Below are 15852 nucleotides of genomic sequence, written 5' to 3'. Positions count from 1 at the left end.
GATCTAAAGTATCATTCAGAAATCACTTTGGGTAGGAAGGATTTATGATCCTAAACAGATTTTAGCATCCCAGTTGGATAATTAAAAAGAAAGACCATTATCACCAGATGTGCACTGTCTGATCCCTGGGACAGATGTTGGAGATGATGGATCAATAGAGCTGGTCAGGGCACCTCAATCCTTGAAGCCTGCACAGAAATGATTCCATTTATTGGGCAATAACACTGGTGATGAAGTTTAATGACAGAAACTGGAGTGAACGCAAATGTCATCAAAATGATTGGGGGAAGAAAAATAAGAGCAGACCAAAGCCATAGCAATTTTATATGGAAAGAAAGCCCTACAAAAATCTGTCATTTTGCCTGCATGAAATGTTCATGGGATAGGCATGCATGTGCATATTCTTGCTGTGGGCTACATGAGGTTACAAAGTACAGCTATGAAATCTTATGTGAGTTTGGCTATTTGCAAACATGTGTTTATGTGTACTTTTAAAATTCTAATTTGCTTTTTCTTCTGCTGTAGCCACATTACCTCCTAGACCAAGCTCTGATTTGGAAGGAATGGGCCCAGAAATTTTCAATGGCAGCCAAGTGCTCACACGTATCCTTGATTTGGAAAAGGTAACTTACTTTAGTTTTGCAATGATCAGATAATGAAGAATCAGAACAAATATGTTTTACATTGATAGAGCGATCTCCCAAACAGGAAGGGGTTTGCAGTTCTTTTACAATTTTACTATCTCAGGCAGGTTCTTTCTTGGGTACTTTTCAATCAGAGTTTCACTTTAAGACACTGAAAATTCCTTAAGGTCTTAGGCCTTTATTTACTGCCCTGGTAAGTCCCTTAATTAAACCTACAATCTTAACTTACTAAGAAATAATGTAGTATTTTATGTGATCTTTCAATTTTATGAAGCAAGGAAATAAAAAGTGAAGCTGGTGGCCTATACGCACTCTCTCTCTCCTTTCTTTGTGGGTGCATGAATGTATATGTGGAAATTATGTTTGAATAACTTTAAAGAACAACAGTTACTCTGTAGTTAAATACACTCTCATCACTTGCTATCTTTCAGCCACCCCAGGTCATATAATCAAGCTACCAAGGTTTAAATATGGCTGGCCTCCATCATCCTTCTTTTTCCTCCCCATCTCCTTTCTTCCTGTCTCTGTCTCTTTCACACATACTTTGTCTAGGTAGCAGATATTTCTTCCATCTGAATCATAAGACATTCCTCTGGCATTTATCCTTATTCCAGTAAACCTTGCCACTACAGTTTACTGTGAGCTGATTACTGACCCTTGGGTTTCCATTGTGTGCAACAGCGATGTCTTAATTAAACTGATTCAGGTCTTATAAACAAACAAACAAAAACAAACAAAGGCTCAAAAGTGGTTGCCATGAAAAGATACCAAAGCCAACAAGACAATGCTGACTCTGCCTGTGATGTTGGTGATAGAAGACATTCTTATTCTGTACAATCTAGACATTGAAAGTTGATACTCTGTCACATTTGAAGTTTCCAGGGATCCCTTGGTCCTGGAATTTCCTCCACATTCCCAATTAATTCCAAGCTAAATTGTCCTTTCATGTGGTCTGTGTGCACACAAGGAAAACCTGTTCTAGTCCACTCTACTTTCTTCTCACTTCCTGGAGAGAGTTTGCATTGGATCAGACAATTCTTAGAATGCATAGTCTGGAAACACTGTTCTCAAAATTGCCACTTTATTGTATTGGAACTCCCAGATTCTCTTTCTCACATGGAATGGGATTTTAGAGTTTTGTAAGGCAGCACAAAGTCACATACCCTAGAGATATAAGCCCCAAGAGAATTTTGTATGTATAGATACATATTTTTGGAGTAGTTGGAATGAGGCAAGGATCTAAGAATTAGGATGACATATCAATGCCTGTGTCAGCAATCTCCCTGATCCCTTTCTCTCTCTCTGATGCTTTCTGCAACCCTTGCAGGAATGAGGAGAGAAATCACTCCAAAGTGCATTTATGTGTAACATTAGATCAGAGTTGTGAATGAATGACCACAAATACCAGCATTTACAGTGCCTCCTAGATAAGTGCATCCTGTCTTGTTCCATTATACTTAGACGTTGTGTTTCTGGAAAGCAGAGTATAAATTTTGTGATGGAAACCTACGGGGAGAATGGAGTTGGCCTTTACCTCATAGGGTTATATGAGTTAGCTACTGGAAGGAACCCTTTGAGTATTACTAAGTGTAGTTAATGTTGTAAATACACAAACTATCATGATGATCATATTATGACTGAAGGAGTGATCCATCTGCAATGCCTCTGTGCTATGCATGCAATACATTGGCCAGTTACAATGAATCCATTATGAAAATTATTTCCCATTACTGCTTGTTGCAATTATCTTGACTTACCTATTTAAAAAAGCATTTTCATATTTTTTCCTTTCTTAGTTTTATGTACATGAGACTTAAAGGAAATAATCCATCTCACCACTTTTGTAAAGAAGCACAATTGGTCTTAAGAGTATAAACCCCCTCCCTTTTTTTGAGGTCTTCCAAAGATTATGACCAATTTTATAAGAAACCATACAGAGTTAAGACACTTGAGTTTCTGCTGCTCAAAGCCCAGGAAAAATGAATGTGATTTTGATGCAGAAAGACTTTTGTCAGAAACCATTTGGTGCTTTGGTGTCCTCTGGCCAGAGATATGACAGTTCTGTTATACAAATCAAATGTGAACCATTTACATCAAAGCCATGACATGAATTTATGTCTTCATGCAATTCTTCCTTCACAACTCCACATAGATACATTTGCATATTTTATGTTATTTTAATTATTGTTTTAAATATAGTTATTGCAAAGATAGGGCAGTTACCGTGAATATATTCTAATACAGCTTCTCTGTTCTCCCACTTATTTTAGCTGTTGAAGCAAAATTCAACTCCAGAGGAGATACGAAGAGAGCTGTGTGAGAGCTACTCAGGGTACACTGCAGAATATGCTTTCTCTTGGCTCACTCTAGGGAAAAATGTTTTTAACAAATTTTGCCTTTCGAACATGACACTTTTAGAGTCTTCTCTCCAGGAACTAAAATACCAGGTCTCTCAGGTGAGTACAGATTATATCTATATCTATAGATACATCTCCAAAAGCTTATGCACAATTAGAGGGGTTGTGCTTCCATTTTGGGGTTCGGAAACTGGATCACTATGAATTATTAAGCAAGACTGTTTCCCACTTTGACTGGGAAATATTGACTGGAATATTTGTAGACCCTTAGCATAATTTCCTTCCATGTAAACATTTACACACAGTGTTTAATGTTAAGTAGTGGTTATTTATCATTAAAATATGCAGGATTGAAATGATTTGATGTTGAACTTGAAATATTACATATGATTAATGTACATATACCTCAGACAAAATACAGCTTGACTTTACGATGAATAAGAGCATTTCTCTGAGGCCTGGGTGGGAGTATGATTACACAGGGTAGAATGCAAGTTTAATAACTAAAGTATAAGAGTCATACTCTTGTCAGAAGTTAGAAAAATGAGTAATATCTTTACTTTTTTTCATGACATCAAAGTTCTTGATGAAATCACTTATCCTTATCCCTCAAATTTCACACATTGAAGTCAATGCTATTCCGATATAAGTACCCATGTCATCTGTGTATGCTAGTCTTAAGTGATGAAAATAAAAAGAGAGAAAAAAACCAAGAGGCCAACATCTAAATTTAATGAAACCTACATGTAATGAAAATATAAAAATTCCAGAACTACAGGAATAAATAAAGCATGGCCACTTTTACATTTCTCCTTGATGCTCTAAATTTTTAATTTTTAAAAAATATATCTTTTGGTAATCTGGTTTACAAAGGAGCTAAATTAAGGCAGCATTATAATAGCTCAAATTATAATATGAAGCTCTCACCATCCTTGAATTTGTACTATGGCTGGAGAGTGCTCGCCTCAAATCCCCAGTACTAGGGAAAATATCTTCCTCACTTAAATTCTTCCATCAGGTAGGGTATCCCAAGTGTTCAAAGCTACACTGTTCAAAATCAATCAAATTGAGGCAAGTGGAAAGTTTATCTTGACTGGTATAAATGGGATTATGGAAAGACTTGCTCTTAGTGAGACCATAATGAAGAAATACTTCTGAAAGAACTATCTTGATCGTGAGTTTCCAAAGCCATAGCTTGGCTGGTTTATTGATAGCACAGGGTGTGGTCATCAGGTAGATTCCTTCACAGTTAATCATTCATCATAACTAATGTCCAAGCTTTGGGACATAATCTGGAAACACTATTCTAGAGTATACAAGTACAAGTAAGTACTTTGGCAAATATATTTCTACATGTGTGATGCATATATCTATAATATATTTCATTTACTTTCCAACATGCATTAGTTTTAAGAAGCCTCCACAAAAAATAGATACCCTAGTGAAAGATATAGGGGCAATATGTCTGCGCCTCCCAGGAAATATAATAAGGAAAATAAAAAGAGTTACTCAGGGTTGTCTGGACCCAGAAAGGAAGCTGCACATTTGAACTCACAGTGATTCTGGAAGTATGCATGAAACTTGTGCAAGTTCAGACCAGACCAAATCCAAGCATGGGGAGGAGAGGTGGTCAAGAAGTTTCACTCCTAATTGAGGCGTTATTGACAACTGATGGATGCTGGGAGAAGGAGAATCGGTTTTCTTTAAAAGTAGGGTTCCTGAGAAGTTGATCACACTCCAGAAGAAGAGGAAGACCACACATCAGAGAATATGTGAGCAACAGAAATTGGACTTAATTGGTGAAAAACCAAAAGACAAAAAGTTTGGACAGGAAATGGGTAGTGGATGTGGGAGGTATTGATGAATATGATGAAAACACATTGTATTAAATTCCCAAAGAACTAATAAAATACCAAAAAAGGAAACCATTCAGAAATTAACTCGGTTTTAGAAATTTAACTTCAATTTCTGAATATCCAACTTAAAGTATTTTATATCAATATAATTTTGTCAATCAAACTTTAAATATGCTAATGTCTGGAACTCTAAGGGGGCCAAAAAGCCACTGATTTTGAGTGATGTTTGCAGCTTTTCCAAGGGAAAGATGACTTCAAACCAAGCGAGGATCTGAAAAAAAGAACTGTGAATGTGAAAAATATAGTTACGAAAAGTCTTTTTAAAGACAGTAAATCATACAACTACAAATGTCAACGTATCATTTTTTTTCTCTGTGGTTTGGCTGCTGAAGATGTCCAGTGACCCTGACAACCAGAAGAGAGTGTTCCAGGGGCTTGTCCAGGTGCTCTCCTTTTTCTCCCAAGTGCAGCAGCAAAGAGAAGTGTGGCAGCTTCTGTCGAGTTTTCCAGATGTGTTTCGAAATGACACCTCACTGAGCGGTCTACTTGGCGTTCTTCAAAAGGCAAACAGGTAAGTTAATGGGATGTTAAATGGAATGCAACTGTTCACACAGAAGTCTTTAAAAAATAGTTCCTGTGAGAATTACTGTCAGCTAGGTCATTTAAACATTGGAAAAGCAGTTCTTGAACACCCTGCTGCAGATTTGAGCAATGGAGATGAGAGTGTCAGCTGAGCAAAGACGAAAGACACGCTGTATTTGCTCATTGAAGCCAGCAGGCATCCATGAGAAGTCGGAGGAACACTCTCCTCAGAACTACACATCATTTTGTGTCCTGGGGTTTTCAAGAATGAGGCACAGAGAAGAATCAGCTTGGTTCAGTAGCTCAAGATCATTTTGGGACAACCTCAGCTCTGTGCACACGTCACTGAGCTAACTAAGAATAAAACATCTCTGTGGAGTTTGTTCTGTATTTCTCAATATAAAACAGCCCTACCTGTTGGTTAAAGTTTGCTCTAGTCACCTAAATGGGATTGACTTCCCTCATAGATGGTCTTTCTAAGTCAACAGATGGTGTCATAGAGTTTCTATTGCTGCAATGGACTACCATGACTAAAAGCAAGTTGGGATAGAAAGGGTTTTATTCAAATTACACTTCTATATCATTGTTCCTCATCAAAGGAAGTCAGGACAGAAACACAAATAGAGCAGAGACATAGAGACTGATGTGGAGGCCATGGAAGGGTGCTACTTACTGGCTTGCTTTACATGACTTGCTCAAACTGCTTTCTGATAGAACCAGTACAGTCAGTCCATGATGGAACCACCGACAATAGACTGGGCCCTACACCATCAATCACTAATTAAGGAAATGCGCTACAGGCTTGTCTACAGCCAGATCTCATGGATGCCTTTTCTCAGTTGAGACTCCCTCCTTTCAGATAACTCCCATTTGTGTCAAGTTGACATAAACAAACAGCATCACATCTTCCCATGAAGAACAGCACTAGTTTTGCTCTATGATGGTTTCTTAAGAAAATTAGAGGCCCATTTACATGATGCCTTTTTTCTCAGTGTTTATTCATAAGAACTAGAAGTTGAAGGGAAAACAAATATCTATACAAAGAATAAGTGAGCAAAATAGTTCATTGACATATTTGAAATCCAGTAAAAATAAATTCTAGAGTCACACAGTGTCATGAAAAACTTCAGTACTATACTATCAAGAGAATCTAGACTTAAGAAACACTACTTGAGAAGCTGAAATAGAATAGTGAATTCAAGATCAGCTCTTGCTACATAATAAGGGATACTTTCATATTTCAATGATCATTTACACCACTTTCCAAGGGGTAAATATAGACTCAGAAGAGGGATTGCTCCATCATATGGTAGATCTATGATTAATATTTTGAGAAGACTCCACAGCATTTTCTGTAGAGCTTGCTGCACAATTTAATGCTCCTACAAACTGTGTGACCAGGTATCTCTTTCTCTGTATCCTCACCAACACTTCTTGCCTTTTGTTTATTCACTAAACACCTGGCCATTTGTCTGCCCTCTAAAAATAAATACCTTTCGAAATCCCTGGTGGTTTTTAACTTTCAATACTTCACAGTAGCAGTTACTCACATACTTTGGAGGTAAATCTCTAACCAGATATATGATTTGTAAATTTTTCTTCCCACTCTGTTCATTACTTTTACAAGAGAGTGGCAAGTGACTTTTGTCCAATTAAACAACATTGTTTTCTTAGTGATCTAGTAAATTTCTATCAATTTACATATTTGATATTTCTAGTTTGATATCATTATCAGTGCAGGTTTCTGAATACTTGGCATGGGCTAAGGTGACAGAGGAACTGACAACTCAGCCTTAATTGAAGAATTTAAAACCCGTGCACAATTTAGCCGTTAGAAAACTTTTAAATAAGTTGGGAACATTTTGAATGTGTGATTTTGCTGTTTCAAAATTCTGTAAGTTTAATGAAATCTAAACTTGATGTAAAGCATCTCAATTAAGAATGCTAATAGTTTGGGGCTAGAGATACGGCTCAGAGGGTGAGAGTATATACTATTCTTATAGAGGACCTGAGTTTGGTTCCCAGAACCCCATCAAGTAGTTCACAACCACTTATAGATCCAGTAGTAGAGGATCCAACACCTTCCTCTGGTCTCCAGGGATGCCTTCACTAATGTGCACCTTATGCCCTCTCACACACATAATTAAAAATAAATCTGAAAAGGGAATACCAATATTTTAACTTTCAACAGTTCCATGTGGTCAGGTGGTAGCATCTTAGAGCTGATCACTTTCAATTCATCCCTGCACTAGATTATTCATTTAAAAATCATTGTTTTCAAGTCTATGGAGATGGTTCAGTGGGAAAGAACACTTGCTACATAAGAACAAAGACAGAAGTTTAAATCCCTAATGTAAATATCTTGACATGACTGTGCATACCTGTGATTCCATCACTGGGGGATGAGACAGACGATTACAGGAGTCAGCCTGGTTGAGTTCAGTTTTGCTTAGAGGTCATGTTGTGTTGCAATAAGGTAGAGATGATGGAGGAAGACATCCTAATATCATCTTCAGGTCCCTAGCTCTATGTGCTTGGACACGTGCAACTGCAAACTTATACACGGGCCCCCTCACTTTGTTGCTTACACACACACCACTACATACACAATCATCTGTACAGAAGCAATACCTTCTAAGAACAATACATGGACTTTGTGATTTTACAAAATAAACACTTTCACTTGAAAACAGAAAGAATATGATGCAAAGCTTTTGCTAATAGTGAGTCAGCACTGAGACATTTCTCTCGGTGCAAAACACATGTGAAGGTTGAAGATGCAGTATAATAAAAAAAATTTCAAGTGCTTTATTAATTTTTATATTGAATACTAAATGCCAAGTGATGAAATTTTGTGTTTTCAGTTAAATAAAAGTTAGTCTTAAAATTAATTTGGTTTCTCCTAGCTTTTGAAAGGAAGGTGATTATTAGAAAATTTCAAACTAAATATTTCAGATTCTTATTGGAATACATTTTAAAGTAAAATATTTATTATTATTACTAAATTGGTAGTGTCATTAAAAGTCACAATTTCTTCAAAATTTCATCACCAAATTATTGTCTCATTGCCTTATTTTATTCTTTGTTGCACAAATTGAAGGGTCAAGTGGCCCTGTAGATAGTTCATTTCCTTTTTTTAACCTCTATTTTTTGCGTTGTAATCTGTATACTGATGATAATCTTCAAAATCAGATTAGGTTTCTTTGTTTGTTTGAGGTAGTATTTCTCTGTGTAACAGTCCTGACTGTCCTTGAATTTACTCTAAGATCAGGCTGGCTGGCCTTGAACTCACAGAGATCTGCCTGCCTCTGCCTCTGGGTGCTGGGATTAAAGGCATGAGCCAACCCCGCCCCAAGATTAGGCTGTAAGATTACAACAGTAATTAGCAGAAATAAGCAAACTCAGAAGGGTGTATGAAAGGCCATACATGAGACCCAGCTTTTATGAGGAAAAGGTTTCACTAGAATAGGAGTCATGAAACGTTTAGAAAAATCTTCCTTATGTAGAAAGCGACTCGCTTTGAATACTTTCCATTTTACACAATAAATAATGGGGCAAACCTATAAAATAAAGTAAATATATCTTGATCTGTGCTTCAAAGTATTTCAGAGAGGATGAGAGGTGGCATCACTAGTGTTTGAATTTGCTAGAAATAAATTTAGTCTACTGACTAATTAGTTGTTTACTAATAATATTGGTAACAATGATGCTGGTTGTCATGTATTGCCACACATTCATTCTTTCAGTTTGAAACAGTAGATCAGGTGTGTTAGGCCAAGGAGCAAGATTAGTTGAAATCTATAACATGAAGCCCACTCATCTGGTGTCCATGGCCACCAGAGTCCAGAGAGAACTCAAAGATTAAGAACCAGGAAATTCTTCGAAGACTAGAATGACACTGCTGAACCACCAATGGAATCAGTAAGTTCTTGGAGAAGCATAAATGTTGACTGTTACACAGAGAAGGCAGAAGAGGATACAATACAGACTGGGTTAACATGTCTAACACACCTGGGTTAATAGGTCTGCAGTGACTGTGCTTCTGTTCATGGACTCTTTTATCTCCTTCCTCCCCATCCCTGTGGATGTAGTTTCTGTGCCAGAGATCTCATAGAGACTTTGAAATCAGCCAGGCCAGCTCTGCTTATTACTGACCAGACAGATAACCTGGGTTAGTTATTGAACTTTTGAAACTGTATCCATCTGCAAAGTTAGGCTTATCAAATTAGCTTTATGGAAGCACCAGAGAACCAAAATTTAAAACTACATAAACACAAGAGTTATACACACACATACATACATACATACATACATATATATATCATATATACTATATAAATTATATATGCTAGAAATCACCTAAGAGACACTTACAATTTAGCCTTTATTCATCTCTAGGGGATTAAGAGTAAACTGATCTCAGTTTAAAGATATTAAAGATACCAAAAATATTTTGGAATTCTCTGGATACCTGTATTCACACACTGACTTAAGTGCTGGAGAAAGTGTTGTGCTTACTGATGAGGTACTTGATAAAGAGAATTGTGGTGGCATCTTGCCTTGCCAGTGAACTTGTGGTAGTTTCAGGTTCAGATGTGACCCATTATAAGGTAGAGGAGGGGCTGGCTGTGCTCTCTTGGGTTGTAGATAGCATGAGATGATAGGGGATGTCCTTCTGTATATGTTTCTCTTATTGGTTGATGAATAAAACAGTGATTGGCCAGTAGCTAGGCAGGGAGTATAGGCAGGGCTACCAGATGAGAATTCTGGGGAGAGGAAGCAGAGAGAAGGCACCAGGGAGATGCGGTGTAGCTGCGGAAGGAGTCACAGGTCCAGGTATACTCTGGTAAGAGAAGGCAATGAAGAAATGCATATATTAATAGTTATGGGTTTTTAATAGTTATGGGTTAATACTTAAGAAAGTACTAGCCTGTAAGAAGCCTAAGCCATTGGCAGAACAGTTTATGTTTAATGTAAGCCTCTGTGTGTTTATTTGGGACTAAAGGGTGGCGGGACGAGGCAGAACAGAAACTCCGTCTACAAAGAAACTAGTGGATAATTTGTGCTGCATCAATTCTTCAATGGCAAACAGTTAATACTCAAAGCACCAGGGACAAGCAAGATGGCTCAAGGGTAAAAGCTGACTTAGCTCTGATTGTTGGTATAAAAATCACATTTGTGAGATTCAGGCATCCTCATGCAATAGCCACATCTCTTTTTGAAATGAACCAATGACCATAAAGGGACAAAAGGAATTCTTTAATAATTAGCTGTTCCTTGGAAACAAGGAAAAACTCAAGCAAAAGTGAATTGCTGATTGTCTGTGCCCAGTGCGACTGCACGTATTTATTGGTTACATAACTCATAGAAAGCCAGTGCTGGTGTCTTGAGATGAATTTTGAGCCGTGTTTGGAGTGGTGCCTGTGGGCCACTTAAGAGACAGAACACAATCTTAATTAGCACAAGTTCTGCTTTTTAAAACCATTATCATTTCTTTAGCAAAATATTCATATATATGACATGCTTATGTAATAATTACTCCTCAAACTAGATCTAGGCTTGACTTTTAACAAAAAAAAAAAATAGTTTCTAGCATTTAATTTCTTCTTTTAATTAAAAAAAAAAAAAAGGTTTCAGTTCAGTGTGGGTTGCTTCTTTCCTAGCCACTTGTTTATAATTCTTAACTGGAAAAACCAAAAACCAAGCACCTGACAAGACCTTTGCTCCCTCACTGCAAGGTCCTTGAGTACAAGTCTTTACAATTCTGAAAACATAAAGTTCTCTGTTCTGGTTCAAGAACAATGTTGGGGGATTTTGTGCATGAATAGACAATGAAGTAATTAAATTACAAAAGCAGCATCTTGTCTTTTATAGGAATCATTTTCTATACTGTAGCCATTTTCTCCTTGGATAACCTTTTGTTTCTGTCTGTAAGCCCTGCATCACAATCTGTTTTAATTTGTTTCTCTACTAATTAGGGTGCTGTTGGCAGTGCAGAAGCTTTACCCACGTGTTCACACTGACGAAGGATTCAGCACCCTCCAGAAGTCTGTTAAGCATCTGCTGAACACTCTGGACTCCCCAGCACAAGGTACTGTATTTTCATCTTAGTGGATTAAATGCAGCGTCACAAAGCCCATCAGAAAAAATGAAGCAGAGGTAATCATGTATACACAGTGTTAGTCCTGGATGAGGATTTATGCTACCTATAAGTCTATGCCTCGAGTTAAAATGTGAAAGGAAGCCATTGCCCCAAAAAGGATGAGTTCCCAGGGATTTTCTTTATGTAAAAATGAGCTCTCTTACCTTGTAAATTTATTTTCATGCTTAGGATAGAAAATGAATATCAGATAGTAAGCATTAACAAGTAGATTTCTATCATCACTCTTTGGAACAAATACCTAAACTAAATTATAAGATTTGTGTTCTTTATTTGTTTGTTTTGTTTTGTTTTGAGACAGGATGTTACTATGTAGCTTTGACTGTATGGGAAATTGCTATATAGTCTAAGCTGGCCTTGAACTCAATTCACAGAGATCTGCCTCCCTCTGTCATCTAAGTGCTAGGATTGAAGTCCTTGGCCATGACACCTGGCATGTGACCTCATTTCTGAATTTGAATTTAAAAAATCAGGCAGAATGTTTCAATGGTAAAAATATACACTCATCCAACCTCTTGAAAATACATGGTAGATATCGGAGCATAATTATTCTGTCAGTAAAAGTCATTCACCCCAGTATGACAAAATATAGAATGTTGCAATGGAATTAGAAAATGTCACCTTTGAATATATAGAATATCATTACCTAGGAATTACATGGAAACAGTTGGGTGGACACACACAGGCTCACAGAGGTTTGGAGCTGTGAGGAGCAAATCCCCACTGCGCAAGCAAACATAGGTTAACATTTACCTTTTCTGAATGAATTTAGAAGTATGCTTTCTTGTCTGCATTTGCCAATTTTTAAACAAGTAGACTTCTGCTTTTGGATTCTAAAGAAAGCACCCTGAAGCATGAGATGAAAAGCAGACTGTACCTCGTATTGTCTCAGGTACCATATGAAAAGCAGGCTTTAGAAGCCCATGAAGAACTCTTAGGGTAGAGGTCGACATGCTTAGATACCAGTGTCTGCTGGTAAAGCGACATTTTCTATCTCCAGCTACAGAACTAATGGCTGTCTTGCATGGTTGATTGTTTTCCAATGTTAATGTTTTTATGAACACTTGAAGAGATTTACTCTCTTAAAATTCTGGGCTGGAGAACAAGGGAGTGTGCTAATTATTTCCTCTTTTGTTTTTCAGTCCTTTTACTTTAAAGACTTGAGGATTTCACATTTCTCTGTCCGTTCTCTTTTTTTCATCTTTGAACTTAGACTTTATAATAAATAATAATAACAATGACATAATTGATAAAAATAATATAAACCAAAGTGACCCAGTTAAGTTTTCCTGCCCCAAAGACAAAAGCTTATCCATGTCTTAGAGGCCAGAAGTAAATAATACTTCTTACTAATGTGACAGCAAAACCCTTTCCCAGTAAATGATGTAATTCAGTTTTCTATAGTTTCATGTTTAACAATGGCCACGATTTATACCTATGGCTATGCTAAGTGACCTTAGAAAGTATTAAAGCATGCCATTGGATGGTCAAGGTGACTAGAAAATGCAACCAGAAAAGGTATTTTTATCTGCAAGACTGGATGTGTTTAACTCCTCCTTGTTATTAAATGAATGTGTTTGTGAGGTCATCAGTCTGGGGTAGCAGTGTGGATGCATTCAAGTCTATTTCTCTAGACATTAATTCCAGGCCCCTACCTGCTTGAACAGAACTTTCCCAGGCTTTGAAGGTTTTCTACAGGTATTTCTAAGAATTCTTCAGGAAACTCAAATTCAAACCAATAAGGAGAATTCACCTACATGAGAGTCTCTGACCACAGTGCAGGCACTTGCCACCTCAGCCAGGTCCCCACATCTTTAGTCTTTGCTTTCTAGCTGTATATATGGAAGGGTATGCACTCATTGCCTAGGTTTTGCATTCACTTGAGTCAGAGAGAGTGACTCATAGTGGAGCTGGTTGGCTCCTGCAGCTCTCACAGCAGCACTCTTTCAAATGAAGAAGCTAATTGTACTGTCTCTAACACTAAGTGATTTTATTATCAAAAAAATCTGAGATATTACCCCCATTTCACAGCCAAGGACATTGGTATTATATACGTCACTCCACCAGCAAGAGGTCCGTCTGTGAGTGGACGCTGGACCTACCTAGTCCCAAAGCCAGGTCCCTTCAGCTTTTTTTTTTATAGATGACCTCACTCATGTTTCCTTTCAGAGACACAGACACACTGGGGCACATAGTTGCTCATTGGGACACACCAGTATCTGCTGTCATCAGACCTTAAAACCGCTCTTATCTCCTGCCACTGATGGGGTGTGACATGCCATGCCACCTTCCTCCCACATGACACATCTTATGGCCATCCCCTACCATCCTACACATTCATATACCTCACTTCCTGATAGCTATGACATGCCTCTGAGCCAGCCTGAGTTAGAAGCACACTTAAAGCATCTTTAGAAGCCTCCACATCAGCCAGAAAAACACAGAGATGGTGTAGTCTCCCTCTTTGTTTTAAGGGGTCTAATTCTGTACTCTGCCCAATCTGGGGTCCCTGGATTTTGGATACTAAGCTCTACTGGTTACTTTTATGAAGAGTGGGTTTCAGGATCAGAGGTCACTTTTGTGAATCATGGGAATGTGCTTTTTTTGCAAAGTCATAAATCCAGTGAAACATTATTTTAATTGAAAAAACATGATGGGCAAGATTGCTTCAGGGGAAGCACTCACTTCGAAAACCAGATGACTTCCCCATCTGTGTTATGTCACATGCACACCAACATGCACACATATACTGCATACGTGTGCAATGATAAATAAGAAATTAAAAGTTGATTATTAAAGCAAAGTAATCCTCTCTGGCTTCTAGCCAGCACAGCACAGATGTCTTTGTACATCATTGTTTACTCATATTATTCATAACACCCAGGATATGGAAACAGGCCTTATAGCTATTACTACAAGAATAGGTAGAGAAAATAACGTAACAAAGGAGCATTATGTTGAATTAAATAAGCTAGGCTCAGAAAGACAACTATCATGGTTATTTACGTTTAAGTAGATAAATAGGAGATAGATAGATAGATAGACAGACAGACAATAGGTAGAAAGACAGAAAATTATAAAGGAGGCTATAAAAAAGGAGAAAGACTCTAAAGGGAGCTAAAAATAAGAGATAATAGTAGGATGTGTATCATGGAAGCAAAAGGGTGCTATTTGGAAGGATGGAAGGGTTCAGCGAGCAGAATAAAGAAGAGAGTGAAGTAAAGCAGTGGACAGTACATGGATATAAAGTATAAATATATATATATATATATACATATATATACTTACTATATATATGTATATATATATTCACACATGCAAGCATACACACACACACACACGAAAATGTCACAGTGACGGGCCAACAGACAGATCAATGACTACTTACTGACTAGAATGATGACATGAGTTCAGTCTGGGACCCACAAGTAGAGGTAGAAATCCTCAAAGTTGACTTCTGCTCTCATACTTTAGTATGCATGAGAAATATAAACGAATGGGAAAAGTAGAAAACATCACAGCAAGACCCATTTCTTTGTATGCTGTCCCAAAGGTAATAATAATTACAAAAAAAATACTGGTACAAAAGGGTTATCTAGATGTCTGTGGGCACCATTTTACACACACCGATTCTACAAAGCCTATAAATAAAATATTGCTTTTTAATAGTTTTTAAACTATTTTTCCATTCATTTTGGCCTGTTTTGTGTACTGATAAGAATTTTCTTTCCACAATACTTTATAGCCCTTGGTTGATAGAGCAAAATCTTCTGTTTAAGTTTGGAGTTAAGGCTCGCTGATAACACGAAGTTAATTTCTATTAGTTAGTCACTTTAATAGCTTGATGAATAAAGAGGAACACCATAACCAGAGAATGCACAAATGTCAACAAAGCTCCTGAGAGCCTCACACAGAAGTTCAAAATGAGCAAGATAGACCTTGGGAAATGGTTTTGCACACCTTTCCCATTGGGGGAAAACCCATAAATCTCAATAGATTTCTGTCCTTAATTTTTCAATATATATATACTAATAAGTAGTAGTATTAGCATTACTGATTGAGTTATTTATTCTGAATGTCTCTGTTGCTAGTCGTTTAACTCAATGTTACATGTTCTATAGGTAGGACAATAATATTCCGTGCTCTTTGGATAAATCTCAGAAAAATTCACTCCACTGAACAGGAAAACTGAAAAGGCCACTCTGTCAGATACTAGAGGCCAAGCCAACTTAGACACAAAGGGACCGGGGTGG

At 37.4% G+C, this 15852-nt stretch overlaps 1 protein-coding gene across 1 annotated transcript in view; it reads left to right on the top strand.

Moving 5' to 3' along the window:
* The window catches only part of Abca12 (ATP binding cassette subfamily A member 12), a 158429-nt gene that overhangs the window by 58556 nt on the left and 84021 nt on the right, over positions 1–15852 (top strand). Inside the window, exons 5-9 of the mRNA XM_051190416.1 lie at positions 526–623; positions 2915–3100; positions 5250–5428; positions 11418–11535; position 13362. Of these exons, the coding sequence (XP_051046373.1) occupies positions 526–623; positions 2915–3100; positions 5250–5428; positions 11418–11535; position 13362 (582 nt within the window). The remainder of the gene's footprint in view (positions 1–525; positions 624–2914; positions 3101–5249; positions 5429–11417; positions 11536–13361; positions 13363–15852) is intronic.

Source organism: Phodopus roborovskii, unplaced genomic scaffold (genome assembly GCF_943737965.1).
Source record: "Phodopus roborovskii unplaced genomic scaffold, PHOROB, whole genome shotgun sequence".
Lineage (NCBI taxonomy): Eukaryota > Metazoa > Chordata > Mammalia > Rodentia > Cricetidae > Phodopus > Phodopus roborovskii.
Note: the sequence above shows the minus strand (reverse complement) of the source record. Positions and strands in the feature narration are given on the sequence as shown.